The sequence below is a fragment of the Bos grunniens genome, chromosome 3 (assembly GCF_055505025.1).
Source record: "Bos grunniens cultivar Pamir isolate PY7600 chromosome 3, Bosgru_T2T1.0, whole genome shotgun sequence".
In the NCBI taxonomy this organism is placed as follows: Eukaryota; Metazoa; Chordata; class Mammalia; order Artiodactyla; family Bovidae; genus Bos; species Bos grunniens.
Genome location: NC_141167.1, coordinates 105,342,728 through 105,370,450, shown reverse-complemented (window position 1 = coordinate 105,370,450; position 27,723 = coordinate 105,342,728). Strand labels below are relative to the sequence as shown.

The window sequence follows — 27,723 nt, the reverse complement described above, 5'->3', positions numbered from 1 at the left end:
AAGTTCAAATACCTTAGAAGTCAAGGAGGCTTTTTTCTTCTGCTGTTTCAGTTTTTGCTGAGCCGGCTGAGGGCTGGAGGATTGGTTGTCTGAAGACCCAGGAGACATTTGTGGAGCCGAGGTGGATTTGCTTGGCAGAGGAGAAGATGGGGGTGGAGGTGCGGCTGTGGAGGTAGCCACAGCAGGTGGCTTCTCCTGAAGGAACACCTCCATCATGGTTGAAGATGGGGTGAAAGCCTGGCGCTTTGTAAAGGGGCTGTGCACTGTTGAATCATTTGGGGTCTTCAAATCTGCATGAGGAGATCCAATATGTATGAGGCCAGAGGTCCTCATTGACCTCAAGAAAATACTATTATTCTGTGACAACCATTGGATTATATCAAATCAACACTATTACACTGCCTTTGTAAGAAAGCAATCTAGAAATGGCCCATATTCAGAGAATAAGGTCCTAAAACGGCAAAGTTCATAAACTCTTCCAAAGGCAACACACTGTTTTCAAATACTGAAGATAAATCTAGGAAAAATCCAAAACATCCTCACGTCAACAGAAGACTGCAAATGTGTACAGGGTTAAATTTGATGAAAGAGATATACAGCCTCAACTTATATATTTATTTATTATTCCCCAGCTTTCTGAACTGAGCCTTTCTGACAAGGGGAAATCAGTGTGGGAACTACTCCTGCCTCTTGGCAGTAATCCTCCAACCCTTAAAGAATTCAGTCATTTTCCATCTTTCTCACCATACTGCACCAGCGATGGCGATTGTGTGGTAGAGCCCATGTCCCAAGAGGAGGTGGTGGTGGTTCCAGATTGAGAATGCTGAGCTGCCAACTGAGCCAGGGCCTGAGCAGTCTTGAATTGCTCCAAGAACTGAGAGCCTGTGGTGCTGCCGCCTTTAGCTTCACCAACATCACCAAATCCTTTCCCTAACATGCTCACCTGTAGATCAACACAGTGATTAGAGAAATCCACAGCCAAATAACCTTGTTCAGCTACTCAAAAAGACACTCATCTGGGTTAAGAGTCAGTATAGATATAAAGAATGTCACTAAATGGAATAGTCTATTACAGCGTAAAGTCTGGACTGAGACTGTCTAGACTTAAATCCTGGTTAAGTAATTGTGGAAAAATGACTTGTAGTTAATCTGTACCTCATTTTCCTCATCTGAAAATAAAAGTAGTATCTCATAAAGGTGTAGGAGGATTAAACAAATATATAAAAAGCATTTAATATGTGCATGATACATAGAAAGCACTCAAAAAAATTTAAGAGCCATTAAAATTTATACCATTGCCATCACCCTTCCCTCCCTCCTCCTCAGAGACTTCTTTTTCTTCTTTGGCCATGCCAGGTCTTAGCTGCCTAACAAGGGATCTTTAGTTGCGGCATATAGGATCTAGTTCTGAACAAGGATTAAACCCGGGCCCCTTGCACTGGGAGCGTGGAGTCAGCCACTGGGCCACCATGGGAGTCCCCAGGAATTTTTTTAATGACTGGAGGAGGGGTCTCTCCCCATTTTGAATTTTTAAATCAACTGATAACTGATTACTAAGATAACATGAAGATAACATAAACTTTCACTTCAGTCATTAATGTCTTTGGCCCTTCCACTGAAAAGCTCAAAGGGAACAAAAACAACTAACTGGAGCTTCTCCTCAATGCTTCTAGTAACTAGCAGAGACAAAAGAGCGAGATTAGGGGCCAGCCCAGCTTCTGCACTAGACAATCGTGATGATAAGAGAAAAATTTACTCTCGCTGCTTCTGGGGGATCCCCAACACCAAGTAAAACTACCACCCTAGACCAGAAAATTAACCATTCTAAAGAAACTCTAAGGAGATTTAGTCTAGTCTTTCTTAGGTTCTTATTTAACCACATCATGATTTTCATCATTAAACAGCACTTACACAAAATCAATCTGTCCAACTCAAGGTAAGACTTTTTCTTTCCACTTCAGTCTGAATTTCAAGATTATACAAATAAAAACAAAAACAGCCAAAATCTAGTTGAAAGTACAGGACTGTAACAGAGAAATGATCCCACACAGCAATGATTACCAAACACTCTGCAAGCATGAAACATTAAAGACAAAGAAAATTACTTAATATTCACATATTGTGATAATAAGGGCTCCTATATTACTTACATCCATTAAATTTTTAGGGAAATTAATCCTGTAATTTATTCTGAAAGGAAAAGAACTACATTAAATAGCACCCTAATTAACACAGGTAAAAAGAAGGAACTTATGTTTAACACATCACACGACACACATTAAATAGAATGTCAGGGTAAACTGGAAATATACTGACATTTTTATTTTTGATGAGAATTTGGATTTGGGTATAAATCCTAATGGAGAAGGCAATGACACCCCACTCCAGTACTGTTGCTTGGAAAATCCCATGCCTGTTAGGCTGCAATCCATGGGGTCGCTAAGAGTCAGACACGACTGAGCGACTTCACTTTCATTTTTCACTTTCATGCACTGGAGAAGGAAATGGCAACCCACTCCAGTGTTCTTGCCTAGAGAATCCCAGGGACAGGGGAGCCTGGTGGGCTGCCGTCTATGGGGTCGCACAGAGTCGGAAACGACTGAAGTGACTTAGCATAGCATAAATCCTAAATTCCAGGCTTTAATGGTAATTTAAAGTGACACAAAGCACTTAACCCTTTTCAAATCATCTATATTAGGGGTTGGCAGTTATTTTCTGATCATCTTTGTTCCATTTTCTTTCTTTCTTTTTGGTCCCAACACTTCTCTCCCTTTCTCTTCTACCTTTTCTCACCTGTCACCATTCATATATGGCAGAATATTAACCACCAAATTACCATTAACACATGAAATTATTTTAGGATAACGGTTAAAAACTAAAAAAACTTCTGGATTAGAGGCTGACTCAGCAATTTTCTAGTTGAAGCAATTACTATTAACATAATCTTACTACTAGAAAAATCAAAGTATATGCATATACATTGTCTCTTACCTCTTGACAACCACCAAAAAGTAAACAGACAGGAAAGTAAAAGAAAGAAAAAGCAGTACTTTTAGGATTTACTGACCATAAGTTAGTCCTTGTATCGTCTTTGTTTATTTAGCCTTTCCCGTAATTGATGACCTTGAATTTTTAAAAAATAATTCTGAATCAACAAGTCATTTGTTGTTAAGTGCTCCAGGTTAACAACTAATACCACCACAGCCACCACATTTGTATCACTTTTACTCATAATCTTATCTATCTTCCTGAAGCCCTGTAAGATAGGCACAGCAAGCACCCTTATCCCCACTTACGGAGAAAGGGAGAAACAGTTATTATATGGGCAGATTCAGGAAGACCTCAAGTTTTTAGAAGCCTAGCTCAGAAATGTACGATTTAAATACATACATATGGTAATTGTGCTCTATCAAAAAACAGGGAAGTGCTACTACCTCTCGTCAACATTTAATTACTATTACTAATTAGTATTAGCGTTAAAATTGTCATTGATTTTCTCTCTTCAAGAATAATAGAAAATAAGGACTTCCCTGGTGGCCCAGTGGCTAAGACCCCACATTTCTAATGTGGGGGCAGGGAGAGAGGACTGGGTTCAACCTCTGGTCAGGAAACTAGGCCCTGGATGCCACAATTAAAGATCCTGCAGGCCACAACAAAGATCTAAGATCCCACGTGCCACAACTAAGACCCAGGACGGCCAAATAATTTTTTCCCCCAAAAATTACATTCCCCCCGCCCTACAAAAAAAATACATTGTTCTGCACCATAAGTACTCAGTAAATGGTGTCAGGGCTTCCCAGGTGGCACAGTGGTAAAGAATCCACCTGCCAGTGCAGGCGATATGGGTTTCATCTCTGGGTCAGGAAGATCCCCTGGAGTAGGAAATGGCAACCCACTTCAGTATTCTTACTTAGAAAATTCCCTGGACAGAGGAGATTGGTGGGATCCATGGGGTTACAAAGAGTCCGACACAGTGAGCAACGGACCACAAATAAAATGTTTATTCATTTTTATAAGATGATTCGGTCTGTCCAGACCTAAATCCTCTCCTAGAGCTATCCCCTATTACCCAAATCAACATTTCTACACTCAAGTCTGCTTAGGAAGACAAAAGATGCTTTTTACCTTGCCCCAAACCTTTCAGGTGTCACTGAAAGGAATTACTGTATTTGTACATATGTGCTGGGGTTGCAGAAAACTTTAAGATATACCTTGTTTCCTACTTACCATACTGTGATGAGAAAACGTGTTCCCTGAAGCAGGCTGTGATATGGCACTCTGCTTCGAGTTACTGAACACCAGAGGCTGGGCAAGAGAAGGAGCCTGAGAGGGATCCAGATTAGATGAATCATTCTCCATGGAAGATGGTGTCTTTCCCAACAGAACAGCAAGGTCAATTCTAGTGGAGAGAGAAAGTTTGATGAATAATGACAGAACATTCTTATCTCCAATACCCGACTTAGATTAAGGATAGATCAAAAGGAAGTCACTCCCCAGAAACACAAAGCCCTAAAACGCTGAACTCATCAAAAACAACAGATGTATAAGAGTCACAATAGTATCCAGATGTATTCCAATGGAGCTGACATCCTTAATGTTGTTTACAATTTTAATTTTAGTGAAATTTTTTAACTTAATGAAATGTCAAATGTTAGTTTTAATACAGCAGCTCCATAACTGGCCCAAAAATTCCTAACTTTTACCCATGATTTTAATACTGAATACCTGTCATGACCAATATCTAAGACCACAAATAGAATGCTGGCATCCTCAAGTGGCTTTAGAACAGAAGGATTTAGGCAATTTTCCCCCCAGTTTTTAAAAAATTCCAAAAGTCACCTGTGGTATAATAAAGTATATACTAGTATATACTTTATATATCCAAGTATATCCAAGTATATACTATAGTATATAATAAAGTATATACTAGTATATACTTTATATATCCAAGTATATCCAAGTATATACTATATACTTGGAAAAATTTCCTTAGTAAGAGGGATATCTTTTATTTTTCATAATTGGTCCCTTTCAACCACAGTTTAAGATAATAGTTACTCAGGGAGGGGGAACCCCACACACATAGTTTTGAGAAGGTGGCTGGTCACCAAAAACACCAAGAAAGTGAATGAGAGTTGGAACTTTCAACCCTACTACACTCCACCCACCTCTAGGAAAGGAAAGGGAATTAGAGATTGAATTCAATCACCGATGACTTCATCAATCATGTATATGTAATGAAACTTTGATTAAAACCTCTTCAACAGTGAGATTCAGTGAGCTTCTGGGCTGGTGACCACATGTGACCCACAAGGAGGGCAGAACACCCAGAGAGGGCTTAAAAGCTCCATGCTCCAACCCCCACACCCTGGCCTGTGCCTCTCTTCCATTTGGCTGTTTTGGAATACTGGTTAAACTAATAAATCAGGAATGTCAAGCAAAAACACTTTCCTGCATCCTATCAATCATCCTAGCAAATTATTGAATCTGAAGAGGGGGCTGTGAAAACCCCCAAATTTGTAGCCAGCTGAGGAGAACTGTGTGAGTAGCCTGGGTACCTCTGAAGTAAAGGCTGTTTTAGGATACTGAGCAGTCACCTTGGGTCTGTGCTAACTCTGGAGAATTACTGTCAGAACTGAATTAAACTGCTGAACACTTAGCTGAACACAGAACCTGTGTGGGAAAAAAATCAGATATTTGGTGTCATTAAAAACAATAACAACAATTAACCTCTGGTAATGACATCCTGAACATCCTACTCCTATCACACTTCTTATTAGGACATTCTGAGTCAGTTCAGTTCAGTCACTCAGTCGTGTCCGACTCTTTGCGATCCCTTGGACTGCAGCACACCAGGCTTCCCTGTCCATCACCAACTTCTGGAGCTAGCTCAAACTCATGTCCATTAAATCGGTGATGCCATCCAACCATCTCATCCTCTGTCGTCCCCTTCTCCTCCTGCCTTCAATCTTTCCCAGCATCAGAATCTTTCAAATGAGTCAGTTCTTTGCATCAGGTGGCCAAGGTATTGATTGGAGCTTCAGCATCAGTCCTTCCAATGAATATTCAGGGTTGATTTCCTTTAGGATTGAGTGGTTTGATCTCCTTGCAATCCAAAGGACTCTCAAGAGTCTTCTCCAACACCACAGTTCAAAAGCATCAATTCTTCAGCGCTCAGCTTTCTTTGTGGTCCAACTCTCTGACTAGATGGACTTTTGCTGGCAAGGTAATGTCTCTGCTTTTTAATATGCTGTCTAGGTTGGTCATAACTTTTCTTCCAAGGAGCAAGCATCCTTTTCACCATCCACAGTGATGCTGGAGCCCAAGAAAATAAAGTCTGTCACTGTTTCCTCATCTATTTGCCATGAAGTGATGGGACCAGATGCCATGATTTTAGTTTTTCTGAATGTTGAGTTTTAAGTCAGCTTTTTCTCTCTCCTCTTTCACTTTTGTCAAGAGGCTCTTTAGTTCTTCTTCACTTTTTGCCATAAGAATGGTGTCATCTGCATATCTGAGGTTACTGATATTTCTCCCAGCAATCTTGATTCCAGCTTGTGCTCATCCAGCCTGGCATTTTGCATGATTTAATCTGCATATAATTTAAATAAGCAGGGTGACCGTATACAGTCTTGATGTACTCTATTCCCAATTTGGAACCAGTCTGTTGTTCTGTGTCCGGTTCTAAATGTTGCTTCTGACCTGCGTACAGATTTCTCAGGAGTCAGTTAAGGTGGTCTGGTTTTCCCATCTCTTTAAGAATTTTCCATAGTTTTTTGTGATCCACACAGTCAAAGGCTTTGGCGTAGTCAGTAAAGCAGATGTTTTTCTTGAACTCTCCTGGTTTTTCTATAATCCAACAGATGTTGGGAATTTGATCTCTGGTTCTTCTGCCTTCAAGTTGGATTCTGGGCCAATAACTATCATGAAAGTGAAAGTGAAAGTCACTCAGTCATGTCCGACTCTTTGCAACCCATGGACTATACAGTCCATGGAATTCTCCAGGCCGGAATACTGGAGTGGGTAGCCTTTCCCTTCTTCAGGGGATCTTCTCAATCCAAGGATACAACACAGGTCTCCCACACTGCAGGCAGATTCTTTACCAGCTGAGCCTCAAGGGAAGCCCAAGAATACTAGAGTGGAGTAGCCTATCCATTCTCTAGTGGATCTTCCCAACCTAGGAATTGAACCGGGGTCTCCTGCATTGCAGACAGATTCTTTACCAACTGAGCTATCAGGGAAGCCCTACAGCTATCATATCCAGGTCCAGAAATAATTCAAGAGTTTTTCAGGGGATAAAAATATTCCCTGACAAGTGTTATCTCCCTCTATTGACTCCAATACTTATGTTCAAGTCCTAAAAAATTCATAAGATAGATGCTAGGGGAAAAAATGATCATCACACCCAGTTGGCTAAAGCAAAGACATAATTATAAAGCAAGAGAAGAAGCTATTGAACAGTTCTGCAAATTCCAAAATAAATAAAATATTTCCACTTTTAGCTTTTCTTAACCTGATTTACTGTAAGTTTATATTATTCTAAGTTTTAATCAGTATCTGGGATGCTGACAAGGCTAATGTATATATATATATGTGTGTATATATATATATATACACATTTTCTTGATGTATGTATTAATGAAGGACTATCTGGAAGAAGTTAACTTCAAAATTATACAGATATTCATTTGGTAGATAAACTACTATCAACTCTTACAAAAATCTACCTATAAACTAAATAGGACTGTAATGTGATTTGATTCTATTATCAACACTATGGGAGTTCATGAAGGGCCAGTACCACTCCTTCCTTACAGCTCACTTAGCAGATCCCTCTGAGAAAAGATACTGACAATTCACACCACACACTTGCCTCTGACCAGCAGTGATTGTCACATTCTCCGCAGGCAGAGGCACTGAAGACACATTAGAGGCAGTGAAGATCTTGGTCTCAGAAAGCTGGAAAACAGAGGCATTAGTCACTCCTAGTGTTAGGCTAGTTACAGTCCAGAAACCCGGCAGAGGTAAGGGGAATGCAACATAAGAAAAAGGGAAAAACTCCTACAAGTGAGAACTGTTTACCCTAAGAAATCCTGAATGGACTGACTTTCAAGCCCCTTCTATCTATCTTCTGTAGATCTTATCAAAAGAGAGAGCAGAATCCATGAACCCAATAAAATCTAGTGGAGTCACATAATATGCACCCTGAACTTATAAGAAAGTGAATATGCTAGACAGAAAAATAGAGAAAGCCCCTTTATATTTTCTCACTATGCCTCCCAACTCCTACCTCAATCCGAATCATACTTTATCTTCCACTAATCCTCTCAAAGGAAGACCCCAGCCAAAATGAAGACAGAAATAAAAATAATTCTTTGCTTTTGAGCGGGAAGGGCCCAAATTCTGATGTGCTGAAGTTTGCAGGAATAATTTTAACGTGTTTTGCCTTAAAACTGACTTTATTACATCTAGTCTCTCCCCTATAAGACATTAAAATCAAGTAAGCCAATTGCAGGGAATAAATATTTCTACTATTCAAAGTTGATTTAATTTTTTTAACCATGCTGCCCAGTTTGTGGGCGCTCAGAGTTCCCCAACCAGGAATTGAACCCTGGCCCTCAGCAGTCAAAGTGTCCTAACCACTGGAACACCAAGCAATTCCCCCACAACTTTAAAAATAAGTTAAAAAAAAAAAAACTTTCTGATTGAAACCTCCCCTCTAAAGACAGGAAATCCACTCCCCCCAATATATCATTCTCTGAAAGGTGGTTAAGCAGACAAGCCAAATCTTATGAAGTATTCACAAAGCAGTCTAGCTCAGCTACAATAGAAAAGAATCACACTCTGATGCTGATGCATCTGGAATTTTAAAACTCAGCCCTGAAAACCAAAACAGCTTGACACACCATTTCCTCTTACCATATTCTGTCTTGCTTGAGTAAATACAAAATACAGGCAAGTTCATCCATGATCACTATAATTCACAGCAAAGGCTTGACTGTGACCAGCCATCAGCAAAATCCCTTTACTCAGGTACTACTCCAATGAATTCACATAGCTGTTTATGTGCCACACATCTATGAGGTTTCCAAGTTTAGTCACTGCAGAACAGCCAAACCTACATTTTCATCTCAATTAAAATCATCCAAGTTGGGCTCTGAGTACAATAACAAAATGGGTTTCAGAGTCAACCAAACTTTCACCATGTACCCACCTCTAAACCAATTACAGGACCATACACCAAAGCCTGAATGTGAACCAAATAACTGCACTGCTCCAAGGAGCATCACGTGCTATCAGAAGCTGCTGCTCAATGCATTACCTGCCTGACTCCATCTCTGGTGCCCTACCCAACCACCATCGCTTCCTGGGATAAATCCGACAATCAGATATTGGACTTACACAAGTGCACTTGCCCTTTCCATAGTCTGGTTCCAGAGAGTCCTGTTCATGCCCAGTCTCCTTCATATAACATATGTGAAATGTTCTTGCTCAGAACACTATTTTGGATGTAAAAGTTTTGGGTCAGAATCTTAAGGGTGAATTTTAAGGGGTAGAATCATACCCATTTTCTATCCCTAAAACATCACTTAGGGATAGAAGGTACTGATGAGGAATAACATGGGAATACTCACATCTTCATTCCAATCTTCAGTTCCCCACTCCTCTGTTGCAGTCCTCCATGCGCCTGGGAATAAAGGAAAACACAATGAAGTAACTTTAAATGCCAGTACAAAGCATGTGTAGAAAATACTAATGCATTAAATTTTTTGGCAGCCAAAAGTGTAACCAGCATTTAGTAATCAGAAAGGATTCTTGGGCTTCAGAGGGAGGAAAAGACTTTTTAGAATACCTCAGAACACCAGGGTTCTAATTAAATTTCACAGCTACTTTCAGTTTTTGTCACACAGCTGTAATAGGAAACAGTGCGAGACAGCAAGAGAGAGAAACAAAATGCAAGAGAGAGCAAGACTCCAGTAGATCCAGCACTCCAAGCAATCTCTTATAGACCTTCAGGCCTGACTAGTATAAGACAATACTGCCAGCAGTCTGAAGAGACGTGGCAGCAGGGGCAGAGGAACACAAATGGTTTCAACAAGACAGTCGAAGGGCAATGAAGAAGGAAAGGCCTGAAATCCAAACAGAGCACTGACACCTATCTGCTATGGAAACTAAATTAAAAAACTCTGCTGGCTGTTATTTTCAGAAGACACAAGGTGAAACTGGAAAAATCAAGTAATTACCGTACTAATCCTAACTATATGAGACATGAAATCTGACCTGCTGAGCTCACGGCACAGACAGTGGAGTTATGCATTCTCCTCCTGTTGGTAATAACGTAGTGCAGATACAGTTTCTGTAGAAGAGGTCCATAAATAATCAAACTATCTTCCACATTCCCCTTGTTTTGTGTCACACATACACATGTCCTTCTCAGAAAAGGAACCTGCCTTTTCTTAAGGAATATGGGTGAGTTTCTGAGACCTAAAATTCTTCCCTTCAAGCAAAGGACCACACTAAGAAATAGGCACTTATCTGTAGAAAAGACAAGAAAACTCCTGGTTTTCTTCTCTAGAATAACAGTATATATTTAATAATTCTTATAGCATTCTCTCCAAATGGAGAAAACTTCTTACAAGAATCAAAGAATGAAGGTCTGGCATTCTGATTTCATGATCACTGAAAAGAAACATTCTAATACCTACAGAATCCATCTGAAATTCTTCTAAACATTTAATAATGAAAAATCCTATTTCCTAGAGAAAAATATGTCAGTGCAATGCCTTTCCCAGGACAGTGTTAAAACTGTACCACAGAAATTTCAAGCCACTTAACAATGACAATGTTCTCCAAATCAAAGTCCAATCTCAATTTAAGCAAGATACAAATAACATTTTTCTCTCCCTCTCTGGTGATACCATTCTTCCTCCCCATTGACATCCATCCCACCGTCGTTAACTGGAATCCAAAATGTGGGTTAACACATACACACAATCCTAGAATTAGAAGTGATCTAAGAAGTTACGTACTACTTAGAAGCTATCTCTCATGCAAGAATTTTTCCCCCTGCACTCTGGTGACTGTATTTGGAATGGAAAGGAAGATTGTAGACAGCTACTTGACACCTTCCTATACAGGACATATGGTCACAGCTAAGGAAAAAGACTACACACTGAGGAAGCATTAAGACGCAGAAAGCGTTCAAATATTCTAACAGATTAGGGCTTCCACTCCACCAGCAAAAAGCACAAAGTAAATATTAAGTGTTCATTAAGCAATTTTCTAAGTAAGAAAAACAGGCACAGAATCAAAGGAAAAAGCAGAAAAATAAAAAGCAGGAAGACATAAAGATGACATATCCACAGATATTTCAGTTCATAAAAATCTATTATTAAATATCCGGGGCAGTTAGGCGCCTGGATGTATCATACCAGGAGCAGTCTCAAATTTTCGGGGATAATTTGACCCCTCAACCCCAATGAAATCAAGTCCTGAAACAAAAAAGAAAAGAAAAGAAAAAACAACCAGTGAAATTTTGCTTGTGAATGAGAATGATTGCCCCCAACAAACAACTCCCACTGTACCTGTGGATATTTTAAGGGTAGATTTCAGTCTCTTTTTAAAATAAAAAGGGAATTTGAAGTTTGCTATCATGAAAACATAAAAAGAGATTATGCATGAAAAGTTCAACTCATCAAACTAACAAGGATGAATGCACGGAGCTAACCCAACACTAACAAGATGACAGGAGCAGCACAAAATTCATTCGGCAACAGATAAGAAGTTCTGATTCCAGCCTCCCAAATTTGTTCTTCTCTACATGGTATAAGCAAATACACACCTTTTCCTTTCCTCTTTTTCCAACCAACCTAGGATTGGGACTCCATACCTAATTTTCTGTCCACAACTAAAAACAAATCCCTCAACTTTTGTTATTCAGACTGCTACCAACGCTCTAAAAAGCCATCAAGAGATGAATGAAGAGTTCTAATGCCTCCAAATTAAAATAGAAAAGGACATTTCATAGCCAATAAGGAAGCTCAAAAAGTTATGTAGCTTGACAATAACTTTAGCCTCTGCTCCTGAAAAATCTGTATTCAAAATGAGCTTTTAAGACAGCTTGATGAACAAAAAGCATGTAATACTCAGGATCTGAGTTATAGCATACTGTGGCCAGTAGGTGAGAAGAAGTTTGTGCCAAAGACCTTCCTAAAGATGCAAGATTAAGGTAACAGATCTCTGAAAGGGGGGTAAGGCAAATTTAAGTGGATAAACAGTCAAGAGAGCCTATTTCATGCTCCTCTATTAACCCATCCCCCCTTTATAAGACAAAAAAAGTCTCAGGCTTTTCTTTCCAAGTGTTGACTCAGCCAGAAGGAGATAGTTGATCTCCTCAGAAGAAAATACTCTGGAACCCAGAGGCTGCTCTCATTTAAAGTAATCAAAGTATTTTTTACTTCCAAATACATCTTGCTGTGTCCCACAAGCCTAACATATCCACAAACATCTATGCTACCCAGATAAGCACCAAAGTCAGCTAACAAAAAAAAGCAAATCCATAATACCCTATCACACCCAGAACACTATCCAACAATGAGAGGCTAAAAGTCTCCAGAATTTCTTCTTGCCCAGATACTGATATTTACCAAAAATTAAAGGAAAAAGACATTCCTATCTCTGTATGCAAAAACAAATTAACAGTGGGCTTTGATTCTGGGCCCTGTTCACCTCTACAAGTAGTGGGTTGAGTAATCCTGGATATCTTGTCAAAAGGCAAAGCCAAACAGAAACACTAGGAAATACAACTGGGAGCTGACGGTATAATGGAAAGAGCACACGGCCTTCTGGAGTCGAAAAATTCTAAGTTCAGATACTAGCAAATTTCATAATCACTCCTGCAATCTAAATCTTGTCATCTGAAAAGTGACAATAAATAATGTTTGTTTTATAAAATAGTGACAGATCAGGTGAAACAGCATGTATAATGTGCCTGTAGGCACACAATAAATACAGAGTACACACTAATACAACCGTTATCCCTCTCTCTCCCTGTCTCAGCACTCAAAAACTATACCTCCACATTCTTATGTTAGTATAACCTCAAAAAAATTACTTCCTTAGGTTCCAAAAGACAAAAAATGAATAAAACAGTCACTCACTCGTCCCATCGTCTGGTTCAAAGTGGCCAGTGTTGTTCCATGTATTGCCGCTATTATTGCCATAGTTATCATCAGTATTGGCCGGCTCTGCATAATCAGCTGGGTTAAAGGTTCTGGGAGAAAAAATAAATAAAAAGCTTAAGAGCCTCTGAGCTCTAAGCAACATCAGTTGAAATTAACTCAAAAGGAGGGCAATTAGAATCTTGTCTGTTCACTTTTCCTCATTGTACCAGCTTACCTAAAATTTCATGATATACTCATATAGATATCTATCATTCCCCTTGCATTAGGCCACTGATAAAATCCACATAAAGATTTTGGAAAAACAGCAGGTATATATATTCACATGAAGTTATGAGATAAAGTAATCCAGGTGGTAAATGCTTATCTCACTAAAATAAGCCCAATGTCTGGACACATCTGATGAAATACTATAGCAATCTGTCTGATCACATTTGGTTACTTAGCTGCCTATTATCCTCAGGATACCAGAATATTAACCACATCAAGCTACTATGGTAACACTTATGGAAAAAAATTAAAGACTTTGACATTGGATCAATGAAACTCACCCCATTCCTTGAGCAGAAAACCTTCCTCCGCGCCTACCAGAGCCACCTAAAGAGGGAGAGGGAAACATTTTAAAAATTGATATAAACCACCATGCCAACTGAGGCAACTTTGGAAAGTAAGTGGTTGACATCATTAGATGTTCCTTCTCTCACTCTGAAGCACATCAGTTAATACAGGAGGACAATCCTTATTATTGACAAGAATGTTTCTTTGCTGAGTGAACTGCCAGATCCTTAAGCAAATATAGTAATAACAATACTAGAGGAAATGACATCTACCTTCATCCCCACTGCCCTCACAGTAATCTCCAGAATTTGCACTACATCTCAACAATTAAGGTATCCAGCATCCATCTGAATTTTTAAACTTTACAATATTGTATTGGTTTTGCCAAATATCGAAATGAATCCGCCACAGGTATACCCGCGTTCCCCATCCTGAACCCTCCTCCCTCCCCATACCATCCCTCTGGGTGATCCCAGTGCACCAGCCCCAAGCATCCAGTATCGTGCATCGAACCTGGACTGGCGACTCGTTTCATATATGATATTATACGTATTTCAATGCCATTCTCCCATATCATCCCACCCTCTTCCTCTCCCACAGAGTCCAAAAGACTGTTCTATACATCAGTGTCTCTTTTGCTGTCTCGTATACAGGGTTATTGTTACCATCTTTCTAAATTCCATATATATGCGTTAGTATACTGTATTGGTGTTTTTCTTTCTGGCTTACTTCACTCTGTATAATACGCTCCAGTTTCATCCACCTCATTAGAACTGATTCAAATGTATTCTTTTTAATGGCTGAGTAATACTCCATTGTGTATATGTACCACAGCTTTCTTATCCATTCATCTGCTGATGGACATCTAGGTTGCTTCCATGTCCTGGCTATTACAAACAGTGCTGCCATGAACATTGGGGTACACGTTGTCTCTTTCAATTCTGGTTTCCTCAGTGTGTATGCCCAGCAGTGGGATTGCTGGATCATAAGGCAGTTCTATTTCCAGTTTTTTAAGGAATCTCCACACTGTTCTCCATAGTGGCTGTACTAGTTTGCATTCCCACCAATAGTGTAAGAGGGTTCGCTTTTCTCCACACCCTCTCCAGCATTTATTGCTTGTAGACTTTTGGATCACAGCCATTCTGACTGGGGTGAAATGGTACCTCATAGTGGTTTTGATTTGCATTTCTCTGATAATGAGTGATGTTGAGCATCTTTTCATGTGTTTGTTAGCCATCTGTATGTCTTCTTTGGAGATACGTCTATTTAGTTCTTTGGCCCATTTTTTGATTGGGTCATTTATTTTTCTGGAATTGAGCTGTAGGAGTTGATTGTATATTTTTGAGATTGAATTTTTTTTTTTTTAAATAAAGCAGACCCCCTACTAAACTAATAAGAGTAGCATGTCCCCAACATCCATTCCCCCAACAAACTGATCACCTCTGCCTCGGCCACGACCTCTTCTGCCTCTTTCTGTGCCTCTTCCAGAAGGCCCTCCACTCTTGGTGCCATCTAATCCATTTTCCTGACCTCGAACTGAAATTTAAAAACAGAACACTACAAATGGCCAGAGTAAAGTGAACAGGAAAAATATATATAAACTGTATGCATACATGATTAGGGGGAGACAAAAACAAAGAAGAGAAAATGAGCTAGAAGGACAGAACATGATGGTTACTAGGGGAATGGTTCCCAGTCAAAAAATCTTACAAACAGCTAACAAGGTAATTTCATGCTAAACTGGTGGCTGTTGCTAAAAAAATCTATATGTAAGAAATGCCAAGATCTCAGAACAGATGATCGTAAAAAAAATCAAAAAGATAATGGTTACCAGGTTTAGCCTCACAAGGCCCTGACATCCCTCAAGTCTAGACATTACTAACCCACAGCTGGTTTTGTTAAAGCCCCATGCATACACTCTCGTCCACGGCTGGCACCTCTTCCCCGTCTTGGTGGCCCACCACGTCGCCGACTATAGTCTCTGTCCCGGTCTCGATTTTCTTTGCCTTCCTCGTTGGATTCCGTTTGGCCACCATCCTTTTGTCCTGAGACTCCCTTCTTCTTCCCGACCATCTCCCAGGAATGCTAAAGAAGAAAAGAACATTCGTGTCAAATCAGTATAGGTTGCTACCAGGAAATGAGAGATAAAAGTTGGGACAACTGTTAACCATTCTCTCAGTATCCATATCTAAGATACTTCTATAAGTTTACTTCTGTTTAAATTGAGGTATAGACAGGACCTCAAGACAAATTCTGCACCTATCACTGCAAAATTGAAGCCCTTTCTGTGGAGGAGGTGCTTATGAGCAAACGGATGCAGGAATCATTCCCAAAAGGGTCACCGAGATCTCCATCCAGTTCAGTCACTCGGTGTCCCCTTAGTCAAAGGGCCTAGTTACTTACTGGTTCGTCCTTTCAAGTGTGTTTCCCGGGCTGAAAACACTAATTCCCTATGCATTCAGTAATTTCCAATTTTTTATAGCCTTATCTATGTCAAACAAAGCTGAAAACTCAAAGTTTCTAAAAGTTAACTTTGAATTCAGAGTGAATGAATAGCATTTGAGTCGAGTACAGTCTCAAATTAAGCAACCTAGAATTTAGGAGGAAAACAACTACACCTGTTCCCTAACCCACCCCTTCCACACACACCAATTTCCTTTATTTAAAAGACGACCAAATAGCAGTCAGGAAAGCACAGCCCTGGCCCTGAGACATGCTATGTCTTATTTTACTCACTGTGTTCCCCTTATGCATCTGAAATTGCTATAATACAATTCAACCTTCCTCAAAGGAGTTCAGGAGCAAATATTTATAGCAAGGAAAATAAGCTAAACAGTCGTGCAAAAACTCATTCCTTAGGAAAATTAATTTTATAAACTTAAAGTTCTTTTTTTTTTGCCTTGCCTTGTGGCTTGCAGGTTCTCAGTTCCCTGACCAGGGACTGAACCCAGGTGCTCAGCAGAGTCAAAGAGCAGAGTCTTAACCACTGGACTGCCAGAGAATTCCTTATAGATTTCAAGTTTTAAATATATACATATACTGATTTATAATTTTTGCAGAAAATACATACAAATAAGTTCAAACGTGTATAAATAAGTTTCAGTTCAAATGCCAAGACTATCATGTTTACCATCCTGGACACCAATATTCCAAATACCAAATTACGTAATACCAAATTACGATGGCCCTGTTTGCTCAGTTCAGTTCAGTCATGTCCGACTCTTTGCAACCCCATGAATCGCAGCACACCAGGCCTCCCTATCCATCACCAACTCCCAGAGTTCACTCAGACTCACGTCCATCGAGTCAGTGATGCCATCCAGCCATCTCATCCTCTGTCGTCCCCTTCTCCTCCTGCCCCCAATCCCTCCCAGCATCAGGGTCTTTTCTAATGAGTCAACTCTTCGCACGAGGTGGCCAAAGTACTGGAGTTTCAGCTTTAGCATCATTCCTTCCAAAGAAATCCCAGGGCTGATCTCCTTGCAGTCCAAGGAACTCTCAAGAGTCTTCTCCAACACCACAGTTCAAAAGCATCAATTCTTTGGTGCTCAGCTTTCTTCACAGTCCAACTCTCACATCCATACACGACCACTGGAAAAACCATAGCCTTGACTAGACGGACCTTGGTTGGCAAAGTAATGTCTCTGCTTTTCAATATGCTATCTAGGTTGGTCATAACTTTCCTTCCAAGGAGTAAGTGTCTCTTAATTTCATGGCTGCAATCACCATCTGCAGTGATTTTCGAGCCCAAAAAAATAAAGTCTGACACTGTTTGCACTGTTTCCCCATCTATTTCCCATGAAGTGATGGGACCAGATGCCATGATCTTCGTTTTCTAAATGTTGAGCTTTAAGCCAACTTTTTCACTCTCCTCTTTCACTTTCATCAAGAGGCTTTTCAGTTCCTCTTCACTTTCTGCCATAAGGGTGGTGTTCTCTGCATATCTGAGGTTATTGATATTTCTCCTGGCAATCTTGATTCCAGCTTGTGCTTCTTCCAGCCCAGCGTTTCTCATGATGTAGTCTGCATATAAGTTAAAAAAGCAGGGTGACAATATACAGCCTTGACGTACTCCTTTTCGTATTTGGAACCAGTCTGTTGTTCCATGTCCAGTTCTAACTGTTGCTTCCTGACCTGCATATAGGTTTCTCAAGAGGCAAGTCAGGTGGTCTGGTATTCCTATCTCTTGAAGAATTTTCCACAGTTTATTGTGATCCACACAAAGGCTTTGGCATAGTCAATAAAGCAGAAGTAGATGTTTTTCTAGAACTCCCGTGCTTTTTCCATGATCCAGCAGATGTTGGCAATATGATCTCAGATTCCTCTGCCTTTTCTAAAACCAGCTTGAACATCTGGAAGTTCATGGTTCACGTATTGCTGAAGCCTGGCTTGGAGAATTTTGAGCTTTACTAGCGTGTGAGATGAGTGCAATTGTGCGGTAGTTTGAGCATTCTTTGGCATTGACTTTCTTTGGGATTGGAATGAAAACTGACCTTTTCCAGTCCTATGGCCACTGCTGAGTTTTCCAAATTTGCTGGCATACTGAGTGCAGCACTTTCACAGCATCATCTTCCAGGATTTAAAATAGCTCAACTAGAATTCCATCACCTCCACTAGCTTTGTTCGTAGTGATGCTTTCTAAGGTCCACTTGACTTCACATTCCAGGATGTCTGGCTCTAGGTGAGTGATCACATCATCGTGATTATCTTGGTCGTGAAGATCTTTTTTGTACAGTTATTCTGTGTATTCTTGCCACCTCTTAGTATCTTCTGCTTCTGTTAGGTCCATACCGTTTCTGTCCTTTATCGAGCCCATCTTTGCATGAAATGTTCCCTTGGTATCTCTAATTTTCTTGAAGATATCTCTAGTCTTTCCCATTCTATTGTTTTCCTCTATTTCTTTGCATTGATTGCTGAGGAAGGTTTGCTCAGTAACAGCTATCAAATAACTTTAAAAAAATGGAATAGTAATATGAAATTACTATTAATTTTCTCAGGGCTAACAATAATATTGTCATATAAAACAGTATCCTTTTAGGAAAACATGCTGAAGAATTTAGGAAATCAAAGTACTCTGATGTCTACAATTTATTTCCAAATAATCTGAAGTGTTCGCCAATGGTAAGTGGATAAACAAAATGTGCTATAAACACACAACAGACTATTACTCAGTCTTCCGAAGGACTAAAATTCTGACGCCAATCACAATACAGATAAACCTTAAAAATATTTTGGTAAATGAAACACAAAAGGACAAATACTTGATTCCACTTTTATGAGGTACCAAGAATAGGCAATACCTTATATGAGATACCACAAACAGAAGGTGTTACCCGAGCTGGGAGTGGGGCATGGAGAGTTAATTGTTCTATGGACATGGTTTCTCACTGGGAAATGGACCAGTTCTGGAAAGGGCAGTGGGAATGGTTGCACAGGGCCTCCCAGGAGGCTCAGTGGCAGAGTCTGCTGCCTAGCAGCAGACACAGTTTGGATCCTTGGATCAGGAAGACCTCCTGGAGGAGGTCAAGGCAGTCCACTCCAGTATTCTTGCCTGGGAAACCCCGTGGACAGAGGAAGCTGGCGGGCTACGGTCCAGGGGGTTGCAGAAGAGTCAGACACAACTTGGTGATTACACAACAAGAATGGCTGTCCAGCACTGTGACTGTCCTTAGTGACAAAGAATTGTTTACTTAAAATGGTTAAATTGGTCAATTTCCTCTAGTGTATTTCACCACAATTTAAACATCTTTAAGTTCAAAACAAGTAAATTTAAAACTATACTAAAGGATGCCAAGGAGCAACTAAGCCGACACACTGCAACTACTGAAGTTTGTGTGCCTAGAGCCTGTGCTCTGCAACAAGAGAAGCCACCGCAATGAGAAGTCCATGCACCAAAAGAGCTGTCCGCACTTGCCCCAACTAGAGAAAAACCCTCAAGAAGCACTGAAGACCCAGCATGACCAAATAAAAATAAATAACTAAATACATAACTATATTAAAGGAACTTCCCTGGTGGTCCAGTGGTTAACAATTTGCCTTAAAATACAGGGGACACAGGTTCAATCCCTGGTCAGGAAACTAAGACCTTGCAAGCCACACAGCTTGGCCAAAAAAAATATTAAGCATCCACCTAGCACCTGGCTCAGACGGTAAAGCATCTGTCTGCAATGCAGGAGACCCAGGTTCGATCCCTGGGTTGGGAAGATCCCCTGGAGAAGGAAATGGCAGCCCACTCCAGTACTCTTGCCTGGAAAATCCCATGGACGATGGAGCCTGATAGGCTACTGTCCATGGGGTCGCAAAGAGTCAGACACGACTGAGCGACTTCACTTCACTTCTTCACCTAGGACCTAGCAGTACCGTGTTGCCTATTCTTCCAACCCACCCTGATTCCACATTAAGTTGTAGGTCACTTTATGCTCATAGTAGCTTTAATTCATAAATTATAGTAACCTCATACCTAAACCTGCCATCAGGAACTCTGGAAATGAGACTCAAAACAGTTAGTCCTTAAGAGTTTGTGCTAATCTGTATCAAAACCTGGAAGGTTTCAGAAACCTGTCGCCTTTTGGCTTCTCTCTGATTATTTATCAGCTGCTGGCACCAGATGGGTTCTATACATAAAAAGAATTACTATGCTTTGCCCAAAGGCACTGCTAGTTTTCTGATATGATCTCATCCACCCAAATACATGCAACATTCCTGGCAGCTGACTGATTGCCACTGGTTTCACTAGTTGCTGGTTTATTTGGGGCATAAACCTACATTCTCTAGCTTATTTTTTTTAATACTGTGGAAGGAGGTCAGACTTCTAGTACTAGAAGGTGAAACAAAATGTGACTTGTGCAAAATAAAATTTTTTCACATTTTTTTTTCTTCTGCACTATGCAGCATGCAGGACCTTATCCCCCAACTAGGGATCAAACCCACGGCCAGCGCATTGGGAGCTTGGAGTCTTAACCACTGAACTTCCAGTGACGTCTCAAAAAAAAAATATATACGTTTAGAAAGCATAAGTAGTCCTACTTCCTCTCCATCCTCCTCCCTGAAAAATCTTGAGGCAATTACTCCAGAGTAAACTCAAAATGAACCAAAACTGCTATCTGATTATTCGGGTAGTAATTTTCAAACAAAAGCAATAATTGTAAAACTTAATCTAGGACCACACTTTTAAAGAAAAAAAATCTACATATCTAAATTCAATGACTAAAAACAGTTTTCACTGTTATTTCCCATTGTCTCAAAGAAACTGACAAACCTCCAACATTCAGCTAAAGTAACACTGTAACATGAATCAGTTAATCTAAGGATGAAATCTGGTTTTCCATCTCAACCAAAAATCCCCTGAGTAAGATCAACAAAATGAAAATTACTTCAAATGATACACTGCTCATTTAAAAAACTAATAATAAAGGTCTCTACTAAACACTGCAGAACATCCCAAAGATTATTTAGTAAGGCACAATCCTATTCTTAAAGGACATAACAGTCTGATACAATAGTAAGACAGTAACAAAACACAGCATTCTCATTAAGTGGAAAGGAAAAGGTGAAATCAACTCTAAATTCCAGGGCAAGAGTTCCTCCAATATCCTCTACCATCTCCAGGAATGGTCAACAAGCTGTAAAGTTTGTTTCTCAGGCTTCCCTGGTCATCCAGTGGTTAGGAACCCATATGTCAATGCAGGGGACATGAGTTGGATCCCTGGTCTGGAAAGATCCCAAATGCATCGGAGCAATTAAGCCCTCGAGCCACAACTACTGAGCCCGAACGCTGCAACTACTAAAGCCTGTGTGCCTAGAGCCCGTGCTCTGCAACAAGAGAAGCCACCACAGTGAGAAGCCTGCACAGCTCAATGAAAAACAGCCCCTCTCCACAACTAGAGAAAGCCTGAGAACAGTAACAAAGACCCAGAGCAGCCAAAAAGTCATGAAAAAAATAAATTATTTTTTAAAAAGATTTCTTTCTCTGCTACTTCAACAAAAATAAGTTCACATGATAAAAAGGTATTGTGAAAAAAAAAAAAAGGTATTGTGAAATGTAAAGCTAATATTGGTGGGACTGTTCTGAAATCAGAATCCAGGAAGGGCTGTGGCTTTGTTCAACAGCAATAAATCTATTAGTAACTAAGGCTATTTAGCAGCAACTCTTTACTCAAGACTAACCAAGTCTTGAAAGTAGTCATTAGCCTAGAATCAACAATTATGCCAGGCCAACTAAAAGAAACTGATTTTATCTGTTCTATTTATTGCACAAAATTTTAAGTGTTTGCAACCTCCAGCAAATATAAAGACACTTCCTTGCTTTATTTGGAGAATAAGAGAGTATGCTTTAAGTTGACCCCACTTGCTATTTTTGGAATTTACTAGCCTCTCAACCAGGGACCCACTTTCTAGAACACTTTATTAGCACTCTACCGTATCTGGGTTTCCTTCCAGCAGTACATTGATGGCTCTGTTGACATCTCCATTGCAGTCATGCAAAGCAATGACACATTCATCCTGGTTCTTGCCTGTGATATCAATCAGCTGAAAGAGAAAGATCAACAACCATTATGAACAAGCTTGCACTCCCCACAAAAGGAAAACAGATGAAGGAAAGGGAGAAGACACAGCTGAGTTTGAAAGAATTAGGTTTAAAAAAGCAAAACATGCAGAATTTTGACATTCTAGCTCCAAAAGCAAAATACTAACACCTGTGATTAAGGATGGGGCAAAAGTATTTATAAAACAATCGAACAATAAAGTATCTAATAGAGAATCAAATGCAGAAACACACAGGCTTCAGTATACCATGACTCTCCATATTTCCTAGATACCACAAATGCTCAATGTTACTGTACAACAGTACTAATAGTCATTCAAAAAAGAGTTTAAAATTAAGATAAAATCTCTTTGAACACGGTATCTGTCCAAAGGGGCACAGTAAATCACACAATAAAAGCACTCATGTATTGGCTTAACCTATTATATTTCAGGTTAAAATTCTTATAATACCTAAAGTGGAAAGTATCCCGGTAGGCATCAATCCTATTAACTGCGCTTTAATCTTTGTTTTTTCCCACAAATTAAGACAAATCAAAAATACACTCACTTGTTTCACCTTTTCCTCAAAGTCAGCATCATTATGGTCCGAAATCATCTGTGCAAGTCGAATTTGTTCTGCAGTGGCCTAAAAAGCAAGATCAAGAGACAACAGTTTAGAGAAATGAGAGGGACCAACACAGTCAACTGGGCTTCCCAGGTGGCTCAGCGGCAAAGAATCCACCTGCCAAGTAGGAGACTCGGGTTCAATTCCTGGGTTGGGAAGATCCCCTGGAAAAGGAAATGGCAACCCACTCCAGTATTCTTGCCTGGGAAATCCCATGGACAGAGGAGCCTGGTGGGCTACAGTCCATGGGGTTGCAAACGAGTCTGACACAACTTAGCAACTGAACAACAACAATCAATATGCACCATCTCCCACCCCAATTTCCTTCTCCCTGTTACACATGACCAAGTAATAAAACATTTCCACCACTTCACTTCAGTTGCTCAGTCGTGTCCGACTCTTTGCGACCTCATGGACTATATAGCCATTAGGCTCTTTCCACCACGTAAGATGCTTAAATGAACAAAACAACAACACAGAGTTAAGCTGTCACTATTTCACACTACTTTCTCCAAAAAAGCACGGAGCTTTTATGTTCACAGTTAAAGAGACTCATTTTGGGATCAAACACCACTTTGAAACATCTGTGCCTTAATTCAATTTCATGTATTTGCAAAGTCATGTGAAAACCCTGTTCCTGCAATGATCACTGTCACTCTCTTATTCCCTAGGGATGAGAATAGCATAAGGTTTAGTCTGAGGATACACTGAGCATATCCTCCAAGAATCCAATGTATGCTTGTAAGATGTCAGAAATTTTAGCCCCAGCTGAGATAAATACTAGAATTCTGCTAGAAATTCACCTGGAAAGAGAAGTAAAAGAAAAATGGATAAGAGAAAGTTCTAATCTGACATATTTATCTGACCATAACCAAATATAACTGATTCATTCATATTAGGTGCCAACAAATACTGAACTGGTTATTAAAAAATATATCTAAATTCAATTAAAAAAAAAACCCAAAACCTCATAAACCTCAGCGCCCAGGTTAATTTATTCTTTAAAACTATGCAATACTCTATAGTGTTTCATTTGTTAATCTTAAAGGAACACAGTAAAGACGCTAACTCCTCATGGGAAAGGAAAAATCAGATTAGGCCTCCATGAGACGAGAGAGGAAAATAAAAGACCAGTTAGGGAAAACAAGAGCAAAGGAAAGGAAAAGGTGGCAAGACAAAGACTGGCTAAAGAGATGTCAAAGTGGAAATTCTAGGAAATGAGAAATATATTGCTGAAACAACCCAGATGAATAAAGGAAACTGCTATCTTAGAGATACAAAGCACAGGACCCATTCTTTCCAAGCCTCATAATGCAGTAAATTAACAATAAAAATAAGCACACTGCATCACAGAGTGTCATTAACAGTTATTAGGCCCCAAGTGAAAAGAGGAAAGGATAAGAAAATAAGAATAAAGCACCCAAACTAATAACCCAAAGCATAGAACGTTGCTGTACTAGATGTAAACCAGTATCAACCTCAAGGCTACCCCATGGATCCATAGCCCTTGGGTTCTTTACCTGGGGCCGCTGCTTGTGCTGTGTCTGGTTTTGGTTTTGAGGTGGCTCCCAGTTTCCCCGGGCTCGGTTAGTGCCCACCGACGTCATCATTTACAGTATATACAAATAACAGTATTTACAAGGTAGAATACTGAAAGATTTAAAAAAAAAAAAAAAAAAAGGAAGAAAAAAAAGTTTAGATGTTAAATGCAGGTAAAATGTTTTCAACCTTTTTCATCAGCACCTTCACCACTATCATTTCTTCAAAGAAACCAACATGCACCTGTTCTTGAGACATTTATAGTCTGATGAATTCTTTAGGGGACTAATCCATTTTTGCAGAACAATAAATGTATAAAACATGTGTTAAGTGATGTTTGCTTATTTTAAAGTTATGGGCACAATTTGGTTACAGTCCCTTATAAGCAGGCTTTGTTAAGTTTTGCTATCTTGATAGTTAGCAAAACAATGTTAAGAATCAAGTCATCCCGTAAGTGAATATATAAAGTCCCTCTGACAGAAGGAAAAATAATCAGTAAAGCCTGGAAACAAAAGCCTTCCAGGAAGGGGATCAGCCTATACTTCAAATAAAAACAATTTAAAACGCTGTATTCAACCTACCTTTGAAAACAGCTTTACCTATCTTACAACCTTTTAAACATAAGCTGCATGTGTCCTCCATCATTTGGGAAAGGACAAGCTCAAGTCTACCCTTTCTCCCTCAAGTTTCTGTCCCTCAGTATGGTGCAGGGGCTCCCGCAACTTTCCACAAGGCATGTTATTACCCCAGTGCCTGCTCAGAATCTCAGTTCCTTGGATAATAATCCCAGCACCCTACTTTTGTGGCTGCTTATGTTGGTTTCCTAAGTCCGAAGTTCCAAGAAACCAGAATGGCAATTACCCTCCACCACTCACCTTAATATACAGAGAATCCCAAATTTGTCCCAAATCAAAAGCATTTGGCACAAAGTTTTATTTGGAAGAAAGTCCTTCTGGGAAATCATTTTAAACTTGAGACATTATTGCCAGCAAGATGACTTTGTTGAGTCTTTAAAGAGACAAGGAACACACAGGGCCTTCCCAAAACCAGATCAGTTTTTGTTACAACACTTCCAACAAGCAAAGATTCTACTGAATTTGTTGCCTTCATTCATACTTTGTTTTATAATGCAATCTCAGTTGCTGTATTTAGCAAACAAAGAAAACATTCATAATATGGATTGCTCAAAAGGAGGTTACTCTGCATATTTTATTCCATTCCAAAGAGGACAAGTGTATACTTTTCTGCTCTATATTATTTTTCATTAATAAAACTTCACATAGGGTAATTCTAGGCTGCCCAGAAGACATTGCCAGATTTGAGGGACAGGTAGGTTGGGTTTCTAAAGAAATACGCAAGCATGAACTATTGAGAGTGAATTTCACCTATTTCTTGGGTCACAAAGAAAGCTAACTTCCCTGTGGATAAATCCTTCACCCAATTGGGTCAATGTGTCACATAGATCTTTATTGTTTGATGCAGTCATTAAGAATTAAGAGTTCTACATTCCCTATCACCAAGAAAGATTTTTAAGGAAACTTTGGGGCTAATTTTTAACCATTACCTCTTCTCCCTACACAGGTGCACAAAAAAGCCTGTAAATGTGTCTAGATAGTACAGGATTATTTGATACACAGAAGTCCATTTTCCCAGGCTGCCATTATTGTCAAGTTTCAAAACTTAACTTACAAAAAATCAAGTGTTGTTCAACCAAGTACCTAGATTCAAATCAAACAGAAAAAAAAAAGAAAATACCTAGAGGAAAACTATAGGCATTATTGTAATTGGCTCAAAGATGAAGATTCTAACCATGGGAGTAGCCTCTCCTAGAACTTAAAAAATATAGATTGTGTTCTACTCCACATGTGTTTCCATTTGTGAGCATGAGTTGTTAAGTAGAATTTCATGACTACCTGTAAGGACAATTGCATGTACAGTACCTGTCAGCCCAAATACATTAGTCATTTCAAAACCCACATTAATTACTTAGGAAAGGGGAGGAGGGGAACCTCCTGATCATTCTATTAACTTCCACTTCTCTCTTGTAAGTGCTTTGAAATGTGTGACGAACAAAATTTTACCACCTATGTAGTAGCAACACTGAGCAACAGGTCAAAAATAAGTGATCTGGGATGGATCACTGGAGGGCACAGAATTAGTAGCCTTTTAGTAGTAAAGAGACACATACCCAAAGTTATCACAGTAGAGGTGAGGAATCTCGTTAAGTACTCTTTCATATAGCATAAAAATATTTAATGAAAGTAGGTGAGAAGTACTGGAGACAAGGGAATAGTGCAGGAACAAATACAGGTTTCAACGCAGGAGTGCCCTTGACCATTTTTTGAAAACCAGCTACTTAAAAAAATAGCCAGAGAAATTTTACAGAAAAAAATAAATAACAAGTATTTATTGAGTATCTACTATGTGTCCAGTATTTTAGTAAATACAAAAGCAATATGACTTGGTTGCTGCCCTCAGGGAGCTTACAATCTAATTTGGGAAACAATTCAGAAACTCTGAAGCTGGACGGGGTGGGTAAGGCTTGCTACTTCTAAAAGAGCAATTAATTCCCCTAGATGCTCTGTGGAAATTACCCCTGCAACTCCTTCCCCATCAACTTGAACCTAATTTAAAAAAGAGTACTTCCCAGTTAGGACACATTTTGGCAAGAAGGGGCTTTAAAAATCATAATCAAAACAGTACATTTTAAGGTCTTTCATCATCAGTTTTCATGCCAGCAACACTTTCCGACTTCCCGTTCACAACGGAAATAATCACCGGGAGAGCCTAATCTTTTTAAGGACAATGGTTGCAGGATCTCAAAAGCAGTTTTATCAACCTATACACGGCCAAAACGTTTTAGTTCTCCAGGAATTCGGGTTGTCAATGACCCTCATCACATCCCAGCAAGTCACATCAGATATCCATCCCCAAAGCAGAAGATGGGCGGTGGAAGTGAATGGGGAGGAGACAAAAAACAAAACAAAACACGATTTCACCATCTAATAATCAGGGACAGTCAAAGGCAAAAAGGATAACAATAACAACAACAAAAAAGGCCTGTTACTGTGGTGTTTTTCTTTCACAATATCCTACACCAGAGATGGCTACATTTCAAGAACAGTGGAAAAGGAGCAGCCTATTTGTGACATCAGTTTGCAAAGCAATTTAAGGACTGCCCACAAGGTGAAGGGTCTGAAGAAATTTGGGATTCCTGTTCCATTATGAGAAGAGTGATCAAATACCCCACTGCTCTAGTGACGTCCCTTAGGCGTAATATACCCTATGGGGGGCCTC

General features: G+C 39.6%; 1 protein-coding gene across 50 annotated transcripts in view; it reads right to left on the bottom strand.

Annotated features, from left to right (window-relative positions):
* The window catches only part of UBAP2L (ubiquitin associated protein 2 like), a 47,395-nt gene that overhangs the window by 17,931 nt on the left and 1,741 nt on the right, over positions 1–27,723 (bottom strand). For 15 of the 50 annotated variants that reach the window (XM_086392844.1, XM_086392860.1, XM_086392845.1 and 12 more), the window contains exons 2-13: positions 24,408–24,537; positions 22,831–22,908; positions 22,155–22,265; positions 15,653–15,821; positions 15,177–15,272; positions 13,730–13,775; positions 13,158–13,270; positions 9,633–9,685; positions 7,871–7,956; positions 4,228–4,399; positions 745–943; positions 13–290 (exon numbers count right to left, since the gene is read on the bottom strand). In XM_086392844.1, coding sequence (XP_086248970.1) covers positions 13–290; positions 745–943; positions 4,228–4,399; positions 7,871–7,956; positions 9,633–9,685; positions 13,158–13,270; positions 13,730–13,775; positions 15,177–15,272; positions 15,653–15,821; positions 22,155–22,265; positions 22,831–22,908; positions 24,408–24,497 — 1,491 coding nt within the window. In that variant the 5' untranslated portion in view covers positions 24,498–24,537. Of the gene's footprint in view, positions 1–12; positions 291–744; positions 944–4,227; positions 4,400–7,870; positions 7,957–9,632; positions 9,686–11,429; positions 11,490–13,157; positions 13,271–13,729; positions 13,776–15,176; positions 15,273–15,619; positions 15,822–22,154; positions 22,266–22,830; positions 22,909–24,407; positions 24,538–27,723 lie in introns of all 50 variants that reach the window. The other 35 variants (XM_086392828.1, XM_086392829.1, XM_086392858.1 and 32 more) reach the window with 3 other exon arrangements.